Source organism: Podarcis cretensis (assembly GCF_951804945.1).
Source record: "Podarcis cretensis genome assembly, chromosome: 1".
NCBI lineage: Eukaryota > Metazoa > Chordata > Lepidosauria > Squamata > Lacertidae > Podarcis > Podarcis cretensis.
In genome coordinates, this window is record NC_137170.1 from 51,160,839 (window position 1) to 51,177,969 (window position 17,131).

At 43.7% G+C, this 17,131-nt stretch overlaps 1 protein-coding gene across 2 annotated transcripts; it reads left to right on the forward strand.

Annotated features, from left to right (window-relative positions):
* Nucleotides 1-4,403: 4,403 nt before the first annotated feature.
* Nucleotides 4,404-16,570, forward strand: RAPSN (receptor associated protein of the synapse; the record flags this gene model as incomplete). Of its 2 annotated transcripts, none has more annotated exons than XM_079952076.1 (8): nucleotides 4,404-4,619; nucleotides 8,909-9,283; nucleotides 10,808-10,966; nucleotides 11,424-11,522; nucleotides 11,790-11,912; nucleotides 12,985-13,038; nucleotides 13,994-14,193; nucleotides 16,121-16,570. In XM_079952076.1, 8 exons carry the CDS (start codon nucleotides 4,404-4,406, stop codon nucleotides 16,191-16,193), a joined length of 1,299 nt encoding a protein of 432 aa, XP_079808202.1. In that variant the 3' UTR covers nucleotides 16,194-16,570. The 2 variants fall into 2 exon arrangements, with proteins under 2 accessions (XP_079808202.1, XP_079808201.1); XM_079952075.1 differs by having other exon boundaries at nucleotides 8,945-9,283.
* Nucleotides 16,571-17,131: the final 561 nt, after the last annotated feature.

Consider the following 17,131-nt stretch of genomic DNA (forward strand, 5'->3'; position numbering starts at 1 on the left):
TTGAAGTTTATTGATTTTGATTGATTTAGGGGAGCAGCTGCCCCTCCCCTTGGCTATGCCCATGTGTATAAAACAGTGGCCTAGTGTTCGTAGTACACCTTGTAATCTGTCCTTGGTTCTTTATTTTTCCTTGTCACCCTCTCTTAATTTAAATTAACCTCTTGCTGATCACTTTTCCTACCTGTGTGTGAGTTTTACTTCCTTTCATGAATGGTAAGTTTGTCAGACTAAGGAGGAGTTCTGGCTAGGCCTTTCTGGAAAGCTAGTACAGTCATACCTCTGGTTACATATGCTTCAGGCTGCGTTTTTTTGGGTTGCAGACCACCAAAACCAGGAAGTACCAGAATGGGTTACTTCCGGGTTTCAGCAGTCGCACATGCGCAGAAGCGCTAAATCGCGCTTTGCTCATAGAATCATAGAATCATAGAGTTGGAAGAGACCACAAGGGCCATCGAGTCCAACCCCTTGCCAAGCAGGAAACACCATCAGAGCACTCCTGACATATGGTTGTCAAGCCTCTGCTTAAAGACCTCCAAAGAAGGAGACTCCACCACACTCCTTGGCAGCAAATTCCACTGTCGAACAGCTCTTACTGTCAGGAAGTTCTTCCTAATGTTTAGCTGGAATCTTCTTTCTTGTAGTTTGGAGCCATTGCTCCGTGTCCACTTCTCTGGAGCAGCAGAAAACAACCTATGCACAGAAGCACCAAATTGCAACCCACACATGTGCAGATGAGACGCTGCAGGTTGCGAACATGCACCCCGCACGGATCACGTTCGCAACCCGAGCGTCCACTGTACATCAAATGCAGTCATGCCCCAGAGTTTGTTTGGAGGGATACAAAGAACGGTGTTGCTCTTTGCCCACAGCAGTTGGAATACTTGATGTGAGTGTGGTCGCATGTACACTTACACACTTACCTTTCCCTGTCTGTATGCCGGATTTTTTCAGTCCAGTGATTCATTAAGCCTTGGCATTTTATATTCTGACAATGGCTATTCCAATGCCACAAAGAAGTACATAAGTGAAGCAAGAAGGTGATATTTCCTCCTTTGTCTTTCATCTCCACAGCCTATTAGAAATGGGTATAACATTTCTAAATATAGACTTTGACAGGGCTACGTACAAGCTACCTCTGCTAGTAGCCACTGATGTATCTGTTCTCCATGTTTTGTATTAAAGCAATTATAATAGGCCATCACAACATCGCTTCATCGCATAAGGCAGTATTTTTTCAAATATGCTGGTTATGACTAATTTAATGTCCTAACTCTTATGGTCTTATAATTCTCATTAATGTCTACTGGTGATTTTATAACCATCTAAAGTAAAATATTACAGATGCTTAAACCCTTACTTATAAGAAAATATACTCCCATCCCCCTGATCATACTAGATGAACTCTGCTATAACTTATTTGTTTTGTTAGATGAGGCAGCGTATAGCATAATTGCTTTGCCAGTTCAGGCATCTCTAACAAACAAGCACATCCTTAGTACGGATACACAGTAAACTTGTATAATGACACTCTGTTGCTTGCTGTTTTTTCCCACCTATTCCCTCATTTCAGATACTGCATTTGCTTCTTGTAATGCCACAGCAACTCATATTTGTTTTCAGAGTGCTTTCTACTATAACTCATCTTTAGTAAGTAGTTAGCCATTTCATAACCCCTATCAGTATTCATGTACAAATAGGAGCATACATCCTGCAAGTGAACAATTCTGATTTGCATTGAATTTGTTGGTCTGGAGACCACCTGTATTTTTATTGTGCTGATTACTGCACCCTCTGCTTCAAATCACTACCAAGTTCTCGATTTATTGAAAAATGGATGTTAAACCAGCTGTTTTCTTTTACAAAATGGCTTTCAGTACATTGTAGGTGCTCTCCAGAAACGTAAAACAAAGTGGACTCTTTTGCAACAAAATGACTTGCATAAAAATATGAGTATTTGGCAGAATTTCATTTAGAAGCCAGTTGGGACATAAGGAATCATGCCCTTAAGGAAAGTACAGTTGAAATGAAACATCTTACTTTTCTTAGAATTAGGGTTGTTTGAACAATTTATAAGGTATTAATAGTTTTTCCTCTTACTGGATCAACACCTTTAAACATTTTTAAAGCAATGTTGTCAATTTAATTACTGTAACGGTGACTGTAAGGTAGTAATTATTCAGTCATACATTCCATCCAGTGCAGCCTTTTATGCATACAGCAGAGGGTTGTATCACCTTTTTGTGGTACACAAAACAGCAGAAAAACTAATAGCTGTTGAAAGTCCAAGAAGGGTGAGTAGAAGATGTAGGAAGCAACTAAATGACCCATTTCCCTTCAGTGAAAAATGGGAATAAAGCATCATTATGCTCAATGTGTGTTATTACCAATGTGAAGCTGTATTGCTTGTATAAAAGAAGATCAGCTGAAACCAGGCCAGTGTATTAAAACAGTCTGGCTGTAGTATTCATTTTCTGTCGTCCTACCTTGGCTGCATGTTCAGTTGTCAGAGGTCAAAGGGGCACATTGGTTGCCTGATGTGAATTTTTTCCCCAGCTCTCCTCTCCAAAAAAAAAAAGCATTTTGGAGGCCACAAAAAGATTTTGGAGAGACTATCTGTGGCCTATAGGCTAAGAGTTTGCCACCCCTGCACTGAGGTAAAGAGTTCTGCATGTACATAGCACCACCTACTGAAAAAGCTGGCCTTCGCAGTTCAGCCATTTTCATTAATGCTGTGAGAGATGGAGAAACTTGTGTCTTTTTCTTCGAGTTTCTTCTAGACCTATTAGTATAGTTATCTCTTGTGAACATGCTACTAAGAATTTTCTACCACTATGCATGTGGCCCTAATTCAGCTAGTAACTAGTCAACCACTGGAGTCCAAGAATTCCAGGATTTTGCTCACAGGACTATTAGATCAGACCAAAGGCCCATCTAGTCCAGCATCCCTTTTCTCATAGTGACCAGCCAGATACCTTTGGGAAGCCCACAGCCAGGACTTGAGCACAATAGTGCCCCCTCACTCATAATTGCAAGCAACTGGTATTAAGAGGCATACTGCCTCAGATACGATAGTTAGTCGTAGCCACCATAACTAGTAGCCACTGACAGCCTTAGGCTCCATGAATATATCTCATTTGTATTAATTTGTACACTAATACAACGCCTTCAGTAAAATATGAATGTGCCACAATCTGTCATGCTGAGTACTAGTCATAGCTATTTTTGTCACGTGCGTATCTGTACTTACATAAAATAGTTTTTGTAATGTAGGGTTTCCCCCCACGAATGCATTCATTGAGAGGCTGATAACAGGAACTGACTCTCCAGTGTGCACTGGGCCAACCAGCAGTTTCCGCATTACAAAACACATGCTTTCATACAAGTATGGACCGGAGAATACCAAAATACAACGTGAGGATTGGTGTCAAGTTCCCTAAGCTCAGCTTTACACTTTCATGAAAAAGGTCCCAATTAAGTTCATAGCTGGCAAATAATGTTTCAGAGCAACTTCAAATGTTACACTTTAAAATGTACGTCTAAGATAAAGTGTGTTCCTAAATATTAAGAGGATGAGTGCCACAAATACACATAGCAGAGATGTTCACTCATTAGGGAGCTCTGACTGTCAACAGCCCTCTTAGGAATGTATGTTATGTGGCAATCTGAGGTTTAATGTGCGAAATGATCCTCAGTGTTAAATCCTTCTGCATTTAATACTCAGGTTTCCAAGATGTGTGTTTGGAATCCTAAAAAAGGCAGCGTTCTTGGCCATTGTGCTTAACAAGCACCACGCATCTCATCTCACAGTTAGGCTACTCATAAACCCTTAGTGCTCTTAGAGTCTATTTAATGCTAGAATGGAAATGGATGAAAGCCTTAATTTGCTATACCACAGCAGCAAAGGATGCCTTCTCTGGTATATTTATAAAAGCAGCGTAGAGGGAAGGACAGCGGCTGCCTCTGGCTTGCTTTCTGACCTTGGGAGTTACCAAGACTGGCATTCCTGTGAAGTCATGTGACCAGGATTGGCGGGCACAGCTGTCACCAATGGAGGGGAGGGGCACAGGAGTGGCCATTCCGATTGAATTTCACTCCAGCCACTTGAGATTTTTCTCTTCTTTTCTTGCAGTGGTTTTTTTTTGTCTTCCACCTCTTTTGTTCATTGATTTGGGTTTTAGAAAGTTCTAGCAGGACAGCAGCATCCAAGATGCTAGCCTAGAATATTAGGATGGTTGCCCTAAGACCTTGGTGGCCACACTTGCCATGTCCTGCTGACATTCCTTCATCTGAATCGTCCGAGGTTCCTGTGGTCCAGAGCTTCCGAATGGTAAAATCTGCCTTTCAGTTTTAGCACCAACTTTGTTGTGTTTCACGGTGTGTCTGCTGTCCTGGCAGGTTAGTATATGACGCTCTTGAGCACAAAGGAGATGGGTCAGGACCAGACAAAGCAGCAGATAGAAAAAGGACTCCAACTTTACCAGTCCAACCAGACAGAAAAGGCCCTGCAAGTTTGGTTGAAGGTTTTGGAAAAGAGCACGGATGCTGCTGGCAGGTTTCGAGTCCTGGGTTGCCTCATCACCGCTCACTCAGAGATGGGCAGGTACAAAGACATGCTAAAGGTAAAGCAGATTTCACACTGAATGCCTGCTCTTTTCTCTCACTAAAAAGGGGATGGGAACTGTCGTGGGCAAGCAGGCTTTGGGGAGCAGCTCAGCAGACAAACTGCAAATACAGTGAGCCTGCATTTGATAGAATTGCTCTTGGAAGGTCCTGTAAATTGCTTAGATTTGTAAATTGCTATCCTGCATCTCTGCTCCCAGTTCTCCATCCCCAGAAATTCTTACATTGTCCATCTTTGATGTTTAATTCCCAGGAATGTAATTGTGCTAGCCAAAGCATGTTGTGTTATTGTAGCAGATTGTTCAGTTTTGCAAAGCATTATTTGCGTGTGAAAGTGCGCATAACTGTTCAGGAGGCAATGCCCTGAGGCTGTCCTTTGATTTCAGTGACTCATCTGTCATATTATGCAATCTTCAGAAGAAGGGGGTTATACAAATTAAATAAATCAGCAACAATAGCCAGACACTCCTTTCTTGTTACCATTTTACAAGCATTTATGCTCTGATGCCAGTAAGGCAGTGACTCCCAAATGGTGCTTCGTCAGGGTTGCCAGAACTTCCCCTAAATGTTCAAAGCACCCTGCATACCTTCTTGTGATGACCTAACCAGGGGGTGAGAGGTAAACAAAAGATGAGCCCTTATAGATCAGACCAAAGAGCTATCTAGTCCAGCATCCCCTTTCCCACAGTGGCCAACTAGATGCTCCTGTTGTTGTTCCCCAGCAATTGGTATTCGGAGACTTGCTGCCTCTGATCCTAGAGGAAAGCTATACAACCATCATGGCTAGTAACCACTGGGTTGTAAGTGCTTTGCAAAAGGCCATCCAACGAGACGAGACTGGAATTCAGATCTTCCAGAATCTCTGTTCTTATTGGCTACTACATGACACTAGCTCTCTTGAAGGCAGGGGTGGTGAATCTGTGAGCCCTCCAAATCTCATCAGCCCCAGCCAGGTCTGATGTGTGGAGGGTGTAGTTCAGTGGCAGGGAACATCCAGCCCCCAGGCCTCCCCCTTTGGCCTGTGGGGCAGTTTCAGCCAATCCACAGCCACTTGCCCTGCACTTACGTCTTTTATGACTACAGTGTAGTTCAGCAACATTTGGAGGGCCAAAGGTTAAGTCACCCTTATTTTAAGGCAATTGTAGGAAAAGTGCAGTGTAGACAGTTGTGGGAGGATTATCTGTATATCGTGGGTCGGGTGCTGGCCAGTGTACCTTCAACAGAGACTCAGCTCCACTAGTGGTCCCTTCAATAAAATACTTGGGAACCTAATTTCTTGCTAGTGCAGCATGTACTAGTAGCATTTGCAAGCGTTTCATTTGAGGGTTGACAGAGCCCCAAGACCAAGGGATAGCCACACAAGAGATTCTATAGAACCTAACACTAAAGTCTGAAACATGGGCAGGTGGATACACCCCTGCCCCAGAGAGCTCACAGTGCAAATAGGTATGTACACAAACTTAAAAGAGGGGCTGCAGAAGAACAACAATTAGCCACCCCAACAGTTGTTTAATGTCATTTCCTCAGTTTGGTGTTTCGTGTTTAATCTTGTCACATCTTCCACAAAGCCAAGTGCATTAATCTCTGTGCAGGCCTCTGAGTGATGCAATCCATCTTGAAGAGCTCACAGCCAGGTACTTCTTAGGTAAGAACAGATGCATTGGATGAGGAGGTGCTTAATGATGCTCAAACCCATACACAGTGGCCAGGAGCATTCCAGTTTGCAAAGGAGGGCTTTTCTTATATTCTTAAGTGTTCTGGGAGGGCATTCCAGGACAGCAAGGGGGAAAGGGGGAAGGCATTGCAAGGAGCAGGCACCCTTTGGATGGCTGAGGGTTGTAGGAATGGATGAGTGAAGGTCACAAGAAGGTACATGTTGGGAGATCAGTGCAGAGGGATAGGCAGGAGCAAGGCGATGGAGGCTTTGCATATAAATGGAGAGCAGGAGAGGTTCCAAATTGACCAAAATATTGACAGGAGCTTTTAAAGGTTTAAAGTCAGGGTTTCCCAAATTTGGTTCTCTAGCTGTTGTTGGACTACTACAACTTCCATCATCCCTAGCTAGCAAGACTAGTGGTCAGGAATGATGGAGCCGCAAGTTTGGGAAATACTGGTTTAAACCATAGAAAAACAAATAAGACAGCAGGCCTGAAATGACACAGTAGAATCCAATGTTGTGTAAGCAGGCTTGCACTTGAGCAAGGAGACTTCCCTTCCCTCCAATCTCCCCACCCCCGTTATACTCCCAAAATCTGCTCTGGAGGGTCTACCAACTCTTTAGAGCAGATTCTGAAGGTGAGAAGAGCGAGGAAGGTGAAGTCTAGTTGTATGAGTGCATGAGTTCAGTACACACACACACTGCATGCACAAACATGCATGGACAGCATTGGCTTAGATCTAATATTAAGTCTTAAAATAATAAACTGGGACGATAACCTGTGAAACATTTAATTTAGCTAAGATGACTTCATCTCTAACGTGTGCTTCAAGATGCTGGAAATGATACAGATACCTTGCCTTGAATACTTCAGAGTCTAAATTAAGAGACCTGGACCTAAGTTTGGAGAACCTTCTGGAATAAACAATTTATAAATGGAAAGCCTTGCCAAGCACTTCTGTTCATCAAGATGGCGCTTAATTCTTTGCCTCAAATCTAGCATGGGAGCTGGTTTTAATTAGCTGGGAAAGGACATAGTTGCACCTGTTTAACACTAAAGGAGAGACCACAGGCAAAAGTTCTGGATGGCAAAAGCTATGTGAGTTGAAGAGGGACTGGTCTAGGGTGCAATTCCAGGGATCAGCATCCTGGCTACAATTAACCCCTTTCTTAATGATAACACAGAAGGGAAGCAAGTTAATGGAAAGAGTTGTTAGGACTGCTTTACCCAGGACGCACTTTTCTGCATGGAAGGGCAGCAGCCCGAGGTAAGGAGACGCAGCAGAGAGAGAGAGAGAGAGAAAGAGTCAAGTAGTTTGTTTTACTTAATTATATTGCATTTGGGTTTTGACCAGCTTAATTTAAAAAATCAAGGCAGCAATATCCTAGCATTTCTGACTCACTTGTTTCTTATACAAGAAAGCCCTTTCTTTGCCCAGCATGCTTCCAGATTACCTGCTTATTGAGCATTCATCCTGATTTCTTTGCAAAGGAGATGAGGCCATGTTGGCTATATAATGAGCATTCTTTCTTCTTTGCTTGTGGGGAGGTTAGATGTTACCGCGTCACAAGGGGTTATCCCGTGTTTCTAGTCACTTTTCTTGCCGCAAAAAGTCCAACCTTTGGGGGAAGCACCTTTGTTTTACCAGATCTCTAAATCAGCTTTAGTTATACCACTGAATTTGCTGGTAGCGCCCTCTGCCCTCTTAGCTTCCCCACATGTAACAGTTTTCTTAGGCAATTGGCCCTTTATTCCTGCTAACTTACACGCAAATAACAGGGTTAAACCAGAAAGCAGACAGAGTAGCCATGAAAACGATTAGTTTTACGAGCCAAAAAGCAGCAGACTGCAGTGCAATGGGAAGACTGAGCCAGGGAGGCATGAGAGTGATTGGATATCACAGTGTTTAGTGTTTGAGAGCGGGACCTGCACAGCTATTTAATTATTTAAGGAAATTAGTTTAGTTAAAGCTGTTTAATATTTAATGTAGTTGAAAATAAGCCAAAACAATTTTTTTACGGAGCAATTCAGTCCATTCTCATACTGCTGCCATCTTTCTGAAAATGACAGAACTGAAATATAAAAAGACAGGGTACGATATGGGTAAGGAATCTTGAATTTTACTGAAAGATATCTTTCCTGAAATTCCCTCACACAGAAACTCTGGTAAGGATAATTGAGTAGGAAGAAAACTGACCTTAACCAGCAATAGACTGAACGGAATCATTGGAGTTTACAGTAGTATAGCTGTGAAGAATGGGGATTAATTACGATGCCCATTGAGATTCATAAAATGATAGAATCATAGAGTTGGACCATTCCCCCTGCAATGCAGGAATTTCAACTAAAGCATCCATGACAGATGGCCATCCAAGCTCTGCTTAAAAGCCTCCAATGAAGGAGGTTTAAATTCCTCCCTCTCTCACCTTCTGTCTCCTCCTGTGACCATTGGTAGCTCCTCCTTATACCCACATTTGAGGCTTCTTTGACATGAAGGTCTCTTGTATCTGCTTAGACCTCCACCTCTGGCCTTAATTCACCCAGTGTATCATACCTCTGTATTCTTAACTCCAAGCTCCTCAGTGCATCATGCACCTGAATGCATCACGGTATCTTCCCTAGCAACAGAGATGATGTTCCTTAAATGTTCTGTTCTCTGCTGGAAGTTTGCAGTTGTGCAGATAGACACAGCCCGGGAGCTGGAGGATCCGGACTACCTTGCAGAGAGCTACCTGAATCTGGCTCGGAGCAATGAGAAGCTCTGTGAATTCCAAAAAACCATCTCCTACTGCAAGACTTGCCTGAACATGCAAGGCACCACAGTGAGCCTGCAACTCAATGGCCAAGTCAGCCTCAGCATGGGCAATGCCTACCTCGGCCTCAGCATTTTCCAGAAGGCTCTGGAGTGTTTTGAGAAAGCCCTGCGCTATGCCCACAACAATGACGACAAGATGCTGGAGTGCCGCGTCTGCTGCAGCTTAGGGAATTTCTACACACACCTCAAGGTGGGTACTGCTCAGGCAGGAGGTGGAGAGGGACTGCAGTTAAGAGGTTGAACAATATGACAGGAGCAGAAGGAATTTGAGGCATGTGGACAAATGTCCGTGGGCCTGTCCAGACTGTGGTTTGGTCATGTAATGTGCAGGATGAGGTCAGGAAAGTATCCTCGTGACAGGCAGATACCTTTGCCCCCTCTTAGGCTGCCCCACAATGAGTGTGGGGAGCCATCATGCAGGCTGAAAAGATCCAGACAACCCTTGGCAACAATAACAGGAGGAGCGGGGCACTGAATGCCTAGTTAGCAGAGGTGGCAGTGCCAAGTTGGCAGTCTTTAAAGAAGGGCTTGACTTTGAGGCTGCTCCATATATTACAGTTTTGGTATAGGAAGCCTGCAAATTACGCAGGGGTTACATTCCAGCAATCATGTCTAAACCAAAATCTAAACACATTGGGTGCAGTGGCGGGTGGGATTGCCAAAGTCTTTTCCCCCTGGACAGCTGCCCCCTTTCCTTCCCCCTTTTATTTATTTATTTGCCAAGCAAGTAAAGCTGATTGTGCACAAGGAAAATGTGCTTAAGGGGGACCGTAACATTTATAATAACTTACTTATGCCACCATTTTCAAAGTATTATAACTGCAGTTATAGCACCTTTTGGTTATGTGGTTGTGTCTGATCAGTTGTCTCAGAATTTTCTGAGAAAGTGAATGCAGTGCCCATTAACATGGACAATGTTTTATCAAATAACTCAATAAACAACTCCCTCACTTGTGTGAATGAATCCCAAACTACTAGTGAATGAATCCCAAACTACTTTTCTTCTAGAAAAAAGGTACTCACCATAAAGTTGTTGGAGTAAGTGCCACACTTTTAATAAGTGCTTTTCTTCTGGGGAAAAAAGGGTGCTGGTACTGCGTACCTTTGAGCACCCCCAGGGGAAAAAAGCACTGCTAGGACCAGTGTTTTCCATTGGAGAGGGTTTGGCAGGTTTCCCTCCTAATGCTTTACATTTCTGAGAAGGAAATTCTCCCAATTCTGGGGGAAACAAGCATATTCATATTTTGGGGCAATAGCTTGTTTTTAACGCTTGTTTTTAATGCATTCTCCTTTTAAATTTGGGGATTTGTAAAAGACTCAAACCCTTTTCCCAAATTGGTGTTCACTAAAATCTGTACAATGAGATGCAAGCCCCTTTGAAGAGCAACAGCAATGTGCAGAGTAGGTGGGTTTCCCTACGTTACTGCAAATAGGTGAGTTTGTAAATCTGCTAAGTTTTATCTTCTAATTAATGAGAGGTTGTGGAATTAAGAGATTGATCAGAAATAGGCATGTCTGCTGTACATACCATACAATGCATGCACCTTACAGCCTGGCTGATTAGGGACTAGGTTTCCGCCTGCTTGCAGAACTGGAGATAGGTGCTCCCATTATTACCTTGACAGGCTCTTTGCTGCTCCACAAGCAGTCTTAAGGGTCTCATGCTTCTCTCCCGCCCACCTCTGTCCCTGCTTTTGTCTCGTATCTTTTTAAGGACTATGAGAAAGCCCTGTTCTTTCCATGCAAGGCTGCGGAGCTGGTGAATGATTATGGAAAGGGCTGGAGTCTAAAGTACCGAGCGATGAGTCAGTACTACATGGCTGTGGCCTATCGGAAGTTGGGGCGCTTGGCCGACGCAATGGAATGCTGTGAGGTACAAGGTGGCGAGGCGCTGAAAAAAGAGAATGAGAGGTCTCTGCAGGTCAGCAAGGGATGGACCGTAATTCTGTGGCAACAGAACTGCTTTGTGAGCAGTTCACTCCCTGACATCTCAAGTTAAAAGGTCAAATAGACCCTAGAGAGATTCTGCCAATCAGAGTGGACAGTATTGAGCTAGATAGACAAATAGAAGGTCTGACATAGTACAAAGTATATTCCCACATAGATAAAGACATCTATTGCAATTTATGCCCTGTAGCTCATACAAGTATACTCCTGCTTTCTCTTATTGCCAGCAGATAACATGGGTGAGCGCTCTCCAGTGCAAGTGGGGCACAAGACCAATATACAATATATGAATACCCTCACCCCCAAGTAGATGCAAAATTCTTAGAGCAAACTGGATCTATGGTGTGGTTGAAAATTCTGATTCTGTGACATTTTCTTGCTAGGAGTCAATGAAGATTGCCCTTCAGCATGGAGATCGTCCTTTGCAGGCACAATGCCTGCTTTGCTTTGCTGATATCCACCGCAGCCGTGCAGATATACAGGTATGCAGGCCCATGCGGAGTGGGGTGGGGGGCAGCCAGGTACACTTGCCCAGAACTAAGCCAGCTGGGGTGCCTTGCCAGAGACCCACTGCTTTTTTTGTTTGAGTTTATGACTTTATTCTAACAAGACTCCTGTCCTGGGCCTCAGACAAGCTCTGCATACTCCTGCAGGTATGAAACACCCATTCCGTCCTATGAAACAGGCAACAGCAGTCTGGAGATTAAGTTATAAGGCTTGGAGAGTGATTGACCTCTCTTATACCGCAGACAGCATTCCCCCGTTACGATTCCTCAATGAGCATCATGACCGAGATTGGAAACCGTCTGGGACAGATCCAGGTGCTGGTGGGCGTGGCCAAGTGCTGGGTGATTCAGAAGGAACTGGACAAGGTCAGTGATAAGCTAAACTGAAAAGCTGAATAGATGACACTTGATTCCCCTTCGATCTCTTCCCTTTCAGTTCTTTCCCCTAAATCCCAACAACTTGGCCCTCGCAGTTACCACCTTAAATATTCTTAGTATTGATAAGGCTAGCCTGTACCAATCCAAGGCTAGCCTGTTCCTGTGGCCTGATTTTTATTACATGAGCTAAGAAGTAGCCTAAGACACCAATGTAGCAAACGGGGAGCAGGGGGGGATTGATGCTTATCACCATGGCACTTTATTTCTTCAATTCTATGCTCATTTTACAGAAAACTGTAACATCCAGTTCCAACCAAAGATCCTTGGTTGTGGCTGGGGAAATTCAAAAGTACATAATAAGGGGAATCTGGAGATAACCGTGAAACATTAAGATTACCTGTTCCCATAATAGATACAGTACAGTGGTTTTTCTTTCAGGGTTAGTGAGCATGAAGAGACAGAGACAGTGCCTTCCTGCTCAGATATGTTCACGGACCATTCACAGAGAGTATGACTAAGGATTCCTTTATGGCAGAGGTAGATGGGAAATCTGCAGCTCTCCAACGTGGGAGGCAGCAGTTACAAGTTACCAGTTTCTGCAGCCACCGTGGGCGCTGTGATTCTCCAGCAGTTTGAGTTTGCCCCTAGAGACGCACTCCATTGTCCCTCAAGACAGATAGATGCCAACGATAATCAGCGATAATCAGATGTGGCAAGCAGGACTATGTAGCTGCACCATAGATTTCCACAAAAGGCCTTACCAAATTGACCATCTTAGTTTCTGTTCCTTCCCTAATAATCTCTAGGGTGGAACTAGGCTTTCTCACTGCCACTGCACGGTTGAGTTGAAGTTTTCAGTGAGCTATCCAACATGAGTAGATATAGGAGAAATGCACACAATCGATTGTAATATTTTTTTTTTAAAAAAATCAATCTAAAGCCATAGCCTTTTCACCTGAGGTGTGTTTCAGCATGCAACATGAAAGCTGCATAAAATGGATTTATTTCTGTCTCGTCTACAGTAATATGCAGCATAGTGATCTTGTTTTATTTCCCACAGGCACTAGAAAGTATCGAGAAGGCTTATGAGGTGGCAGAGGGACTAGGAAACAAGGTAAGTCCTCTCATTGCCAATTCCTTGTGACAATTATGAGGTAATCTGCTCTATTTATTTAAAATATTTGAGTTGTGTCCATCTAAGTCATATTCTGAGGAGACTCGCTGAAATCAATGACCATTGACTTTGATGGGTCTACTCTAAATAAGAAAGGATATAAAAAGTTGAATCCAGCTTTCTGCTTAACAGGCCTCCAAGGCAGCTCCCAAGTGAAAATGAATGCACAATATCACCATAAGAAGACACTTTTAAAAGGCAGTGGTGACTGATGAAAGCCCTGGCACTGATGGAAAACTATAGACTTGTAATTGGTTAACAGTCAATTCCTTTCACCAGGGTACTTTTGAGGGAGCAGGGATAGGAATTCCTAACAGAAACTGCAACACCTCACCAAAATACAATTCCCAGGATTCTTCAGGAGAACACTTTAGTGTAAACTGATAATGTAAGCTGCGCCCTTGGTGGAGGCAGGCCATCTTAACAGAAAGGGAAGAAAAGAGCTATTCCCAGCTTTTTATAACTTTCAGGAAAATGGAGTTAGCATGGTAGCTACTACACTGAGGTGAAAAAACCTCTCTCATTTTACAGATGGTTTAGGAGAGGCAATCATTGTAAATGTCCATAAACTTCATTGGGTCTCCTCTGAGTATGGTTAATGTGGGAAATTGTCCACTGAACCTGAAAAGAGGGACATTTTCATCAAGCTTGATTAATATGTATGTTGTAAGATTCTCACCTTACAAAAACAAGAGTTCTAGGTGAGAGAAAACTAACCTGGCAGATGGTAGAGGACAAGGAGGAGCACAAGGGGAGACACAGGAGGTGATAAATGTGTCAGAAAGTTGTAAAAGAGAAAGTTTTATTGCTGATTAAGGATTGAAATGGTTGGATCCACAGAAAACCAGTCTAGTCCTCTGTGATGCCATTTCCGTCTTTCCCCATCTCCGCACAGCTTGGCCTGCTGAAGGTTCACTGCCTGTGTGAAGGCATCTACCGCGCAAAGGGGCAGCAGCGGGAGCTTCGCAACCATGTGGTGAAGTTTCACGAATGTGTGGAAGAAATGGAGCTTTACTGTGGCATGTGTGGCGAATCTATTGGAGACAAGAACCACCAGCTCCAAGCTTTGCCCTGCTCCCATGTCTTCCATATAAAGTAAGTAACAGAAAGGGATGCATCAGATCATAAGTGATTGAGCTGAATTGACTGGGGGATGTTGGTGAGTGAATGAATTCTTTATTAACTAATGAAGGTCTGCTGTTAATGACACAACTCTTGTTTTGTAGTGAAGTTGGTAGGGAGGCATATTGAAGTTTATGAGCCAGTAGGAACTAGGTCATATTGCACCACAAACTAGTTGCAAAATGTGGAGAATTGGAAAGGATGGATTGTGCTTGATGTCTACTCCAAAATGAGCAAATAGAATAATAAAGTCAGGAAGTAATTGAAGGTCATCTATTCCAAAATGTTGTCCAAATTTAGCATATGCTGTGCATTAAAAAAGGAGTTGAAGGGGTAATCTGTTGCTGGGAGTTACTAAATGCTGCCTTACATGGTGGGAAATGCAACAGGCAAGTGGGTAGAGCGAGTGAATGGAGCAACTCCATGCTTTGCAGAAGCATGGAATGAAACTAGGGGAGTTCAGGAGTGGTTTGGAAGTCTGATTGTAAACAAAGAGGTCCTGGAGTCCAGCATCAAAAAGAAACAGCAAATGACCTCATGGATGAGAAATCTTGGCATCCATAATCTGGCAAGGCTAACTTTAGCATGTAGTAAATAGCAGATCAGGGACGCAGGTGGCACTGTGGGTTAAAGCCTCAGCGCCTAGGACTTGCCGATCGAAAGGTCGGCGGTTCGAATCCCTGTGGCGGGGTGCGCTCCCGCTGCTCGGTCCCAGCGCCTGCCAACCTAGCAGTTCGAAAGCACCTCTGGGTGCAAGTAGATAAATAGGGACCGCTTACCAGCGGGAAGGTAAACGGCGTTTCCGTGTGCGGCTCTGGCTCGCCAGAGCAGCGATGTCACGCTGGCCACGTGACCCGGAAGTGTCTCCGGACAGCGCTGGCCCCTGGCCTCTTAAGTGAGATGGGCGCACAACCCCAGAGTCTGTCAAGACTGGCCCGTACGGGCAGGGGTACCTTTACCTTTACCTTTAAATAGCAGATCAAATATTAACAAACAAAAAAGAGAATGTGAACAGGTTGGTAGCATAGCCATGACAAATGGTTAATGTGGGTGGATACAACCCACAAATTGCAGCAAATGTGTTGCTTAGTTTTCTTCAGTGAAAAAGAAAGCAGCCCTGTAACAGATTTGGAAAACAGTGAGTGACTTACCGTATTTTTTGCACCATAACACTCACTTTTTTCCCCCTAGAAAGCAAGGGGAAATGTCTGTGCGTGTTATGGAGCGAATGCCTGTGGGTGGCGGGGGGGATCTGCTGCAGTCGTGAGCAGAGGATCCATGGTTCCCCTTCCTTCCCTCCTCCGTGGTTACAAAGCATGGATCCTCAGGATTTTTGCATTGGGCTACTCCAAACTCACTGTCAGATCACATGTCTGTGGCCACAGCATGAACCACAAAAATCATATATCCACTATTTCGTTTAGAATATTTTTTTTCTTGTTTTCCTCCTCTAAAAACTATGTGCGTGTTATGGTCTGGTGCGTGTTATAGAGCGAAAAATACGGTAAGTTATACTCTGAGTAGATGCAATGAGATCAGTGGGATTATGTCCTTTAATTTCAATGAGTCTACTCTGAATATTGATTTGTGTGACAGTGTTTTTTTAATGGTACCATTATGTGCCTTATTCCTGTATCTTAAAGACTGTACTGAGATAGCTCACTTGGTAGACCGTGAGACTCTTATTCTCAGGGTTGTGGGTTTGAGCCCCATGCTGGGCTAAAGATTCCTGCATTGCAGAGAGGGTTGAACTAGATGGTGCTTGTGGTTCTTTCCAATGATTCAATTATGAATATAGGTAATCAGTAATTATCAGGTCCTATTCCTCGCTAAGGACTGGTTATTTAAGTTAGGACCTCCTCTACACTCCAGCTTAAGGTGTGTTTCTTTTTCACTGCAGGTGCCTTCAGACCAATGGGACACGTGGTTGCCCCAATTGCCGGCGCTCATCTGTTAAACCAGGATTTGTGTGATCCGTGATTTAAGAGAGCTCAATTGATATGTGTCAAATAGCTGGAACATTTTAGGCTCATGGTATGGAGATGGGGAACCAATGGGTAGGAAGAGGGTCTCCTGCAGACTGGATGCAACATGTGGACCTAGTTCTCAGTTCCCTGATGTTCCACACATCTGAGTTGTGGATGTCTACCTGGAGTTCTCTGACATCTCTTTCCTCAAAACCAGTTATCACAACCAATATGTCACCTCTGTTCTTTGAAAGGAGCTGGTTAGCATGTCTTCCTACGATCCCAGTCCTCTCATTCTCATGTTCTGCTGCTTCTGGTAGTTTCTACCAGGTCCAGTTCTGACACTCATACCACACACCTTGTTTTTATTCATTCCTTGTGGGGGGGGGGGGGAATTATCATGACAACACACTGTACTTGGATGATGTAGCTATGGAGAGGTACCAGCCATTTCCCAAGTACCGCTATAAGTTACTTCCTCATGGCATGTATTGGATGCCTAGCAGCAGTTCCCTGTATATACTTTGGGAAATTAATATGATATCCGTAATATAAAATAGGATCCTTTGATGAGCTCACCTGACTTATCAAATTCAAGCTTCTTTTGCCTTAGAATGTTCAGCTCTGTGACGTCTCCACCTGTCTTTCAGCAATGTGTTTGTGTCTGCCACAGTGTGCTTGGGATTCTGCCCAGAGTACTGGATTTATTTGGCTTGAGAGCCGCTCTATTCTGCTCCTGCAGAAAATCTAATTACTGCATGGACTACAAAGGGAAAGCCTCTTGGGCCAGGGTGAGGAAAGGTGTTTGTTGGGGGGATGTTTCTTTTGTTTTATTCGTTTGCTATAGTATTGTGATGTTACACAAGCAGAAGCAGTTACCTGTCTGCAATTATGTTGTCTTCAGTATATTTATACATTTGGTAAAACTATTTATACTGGAATCA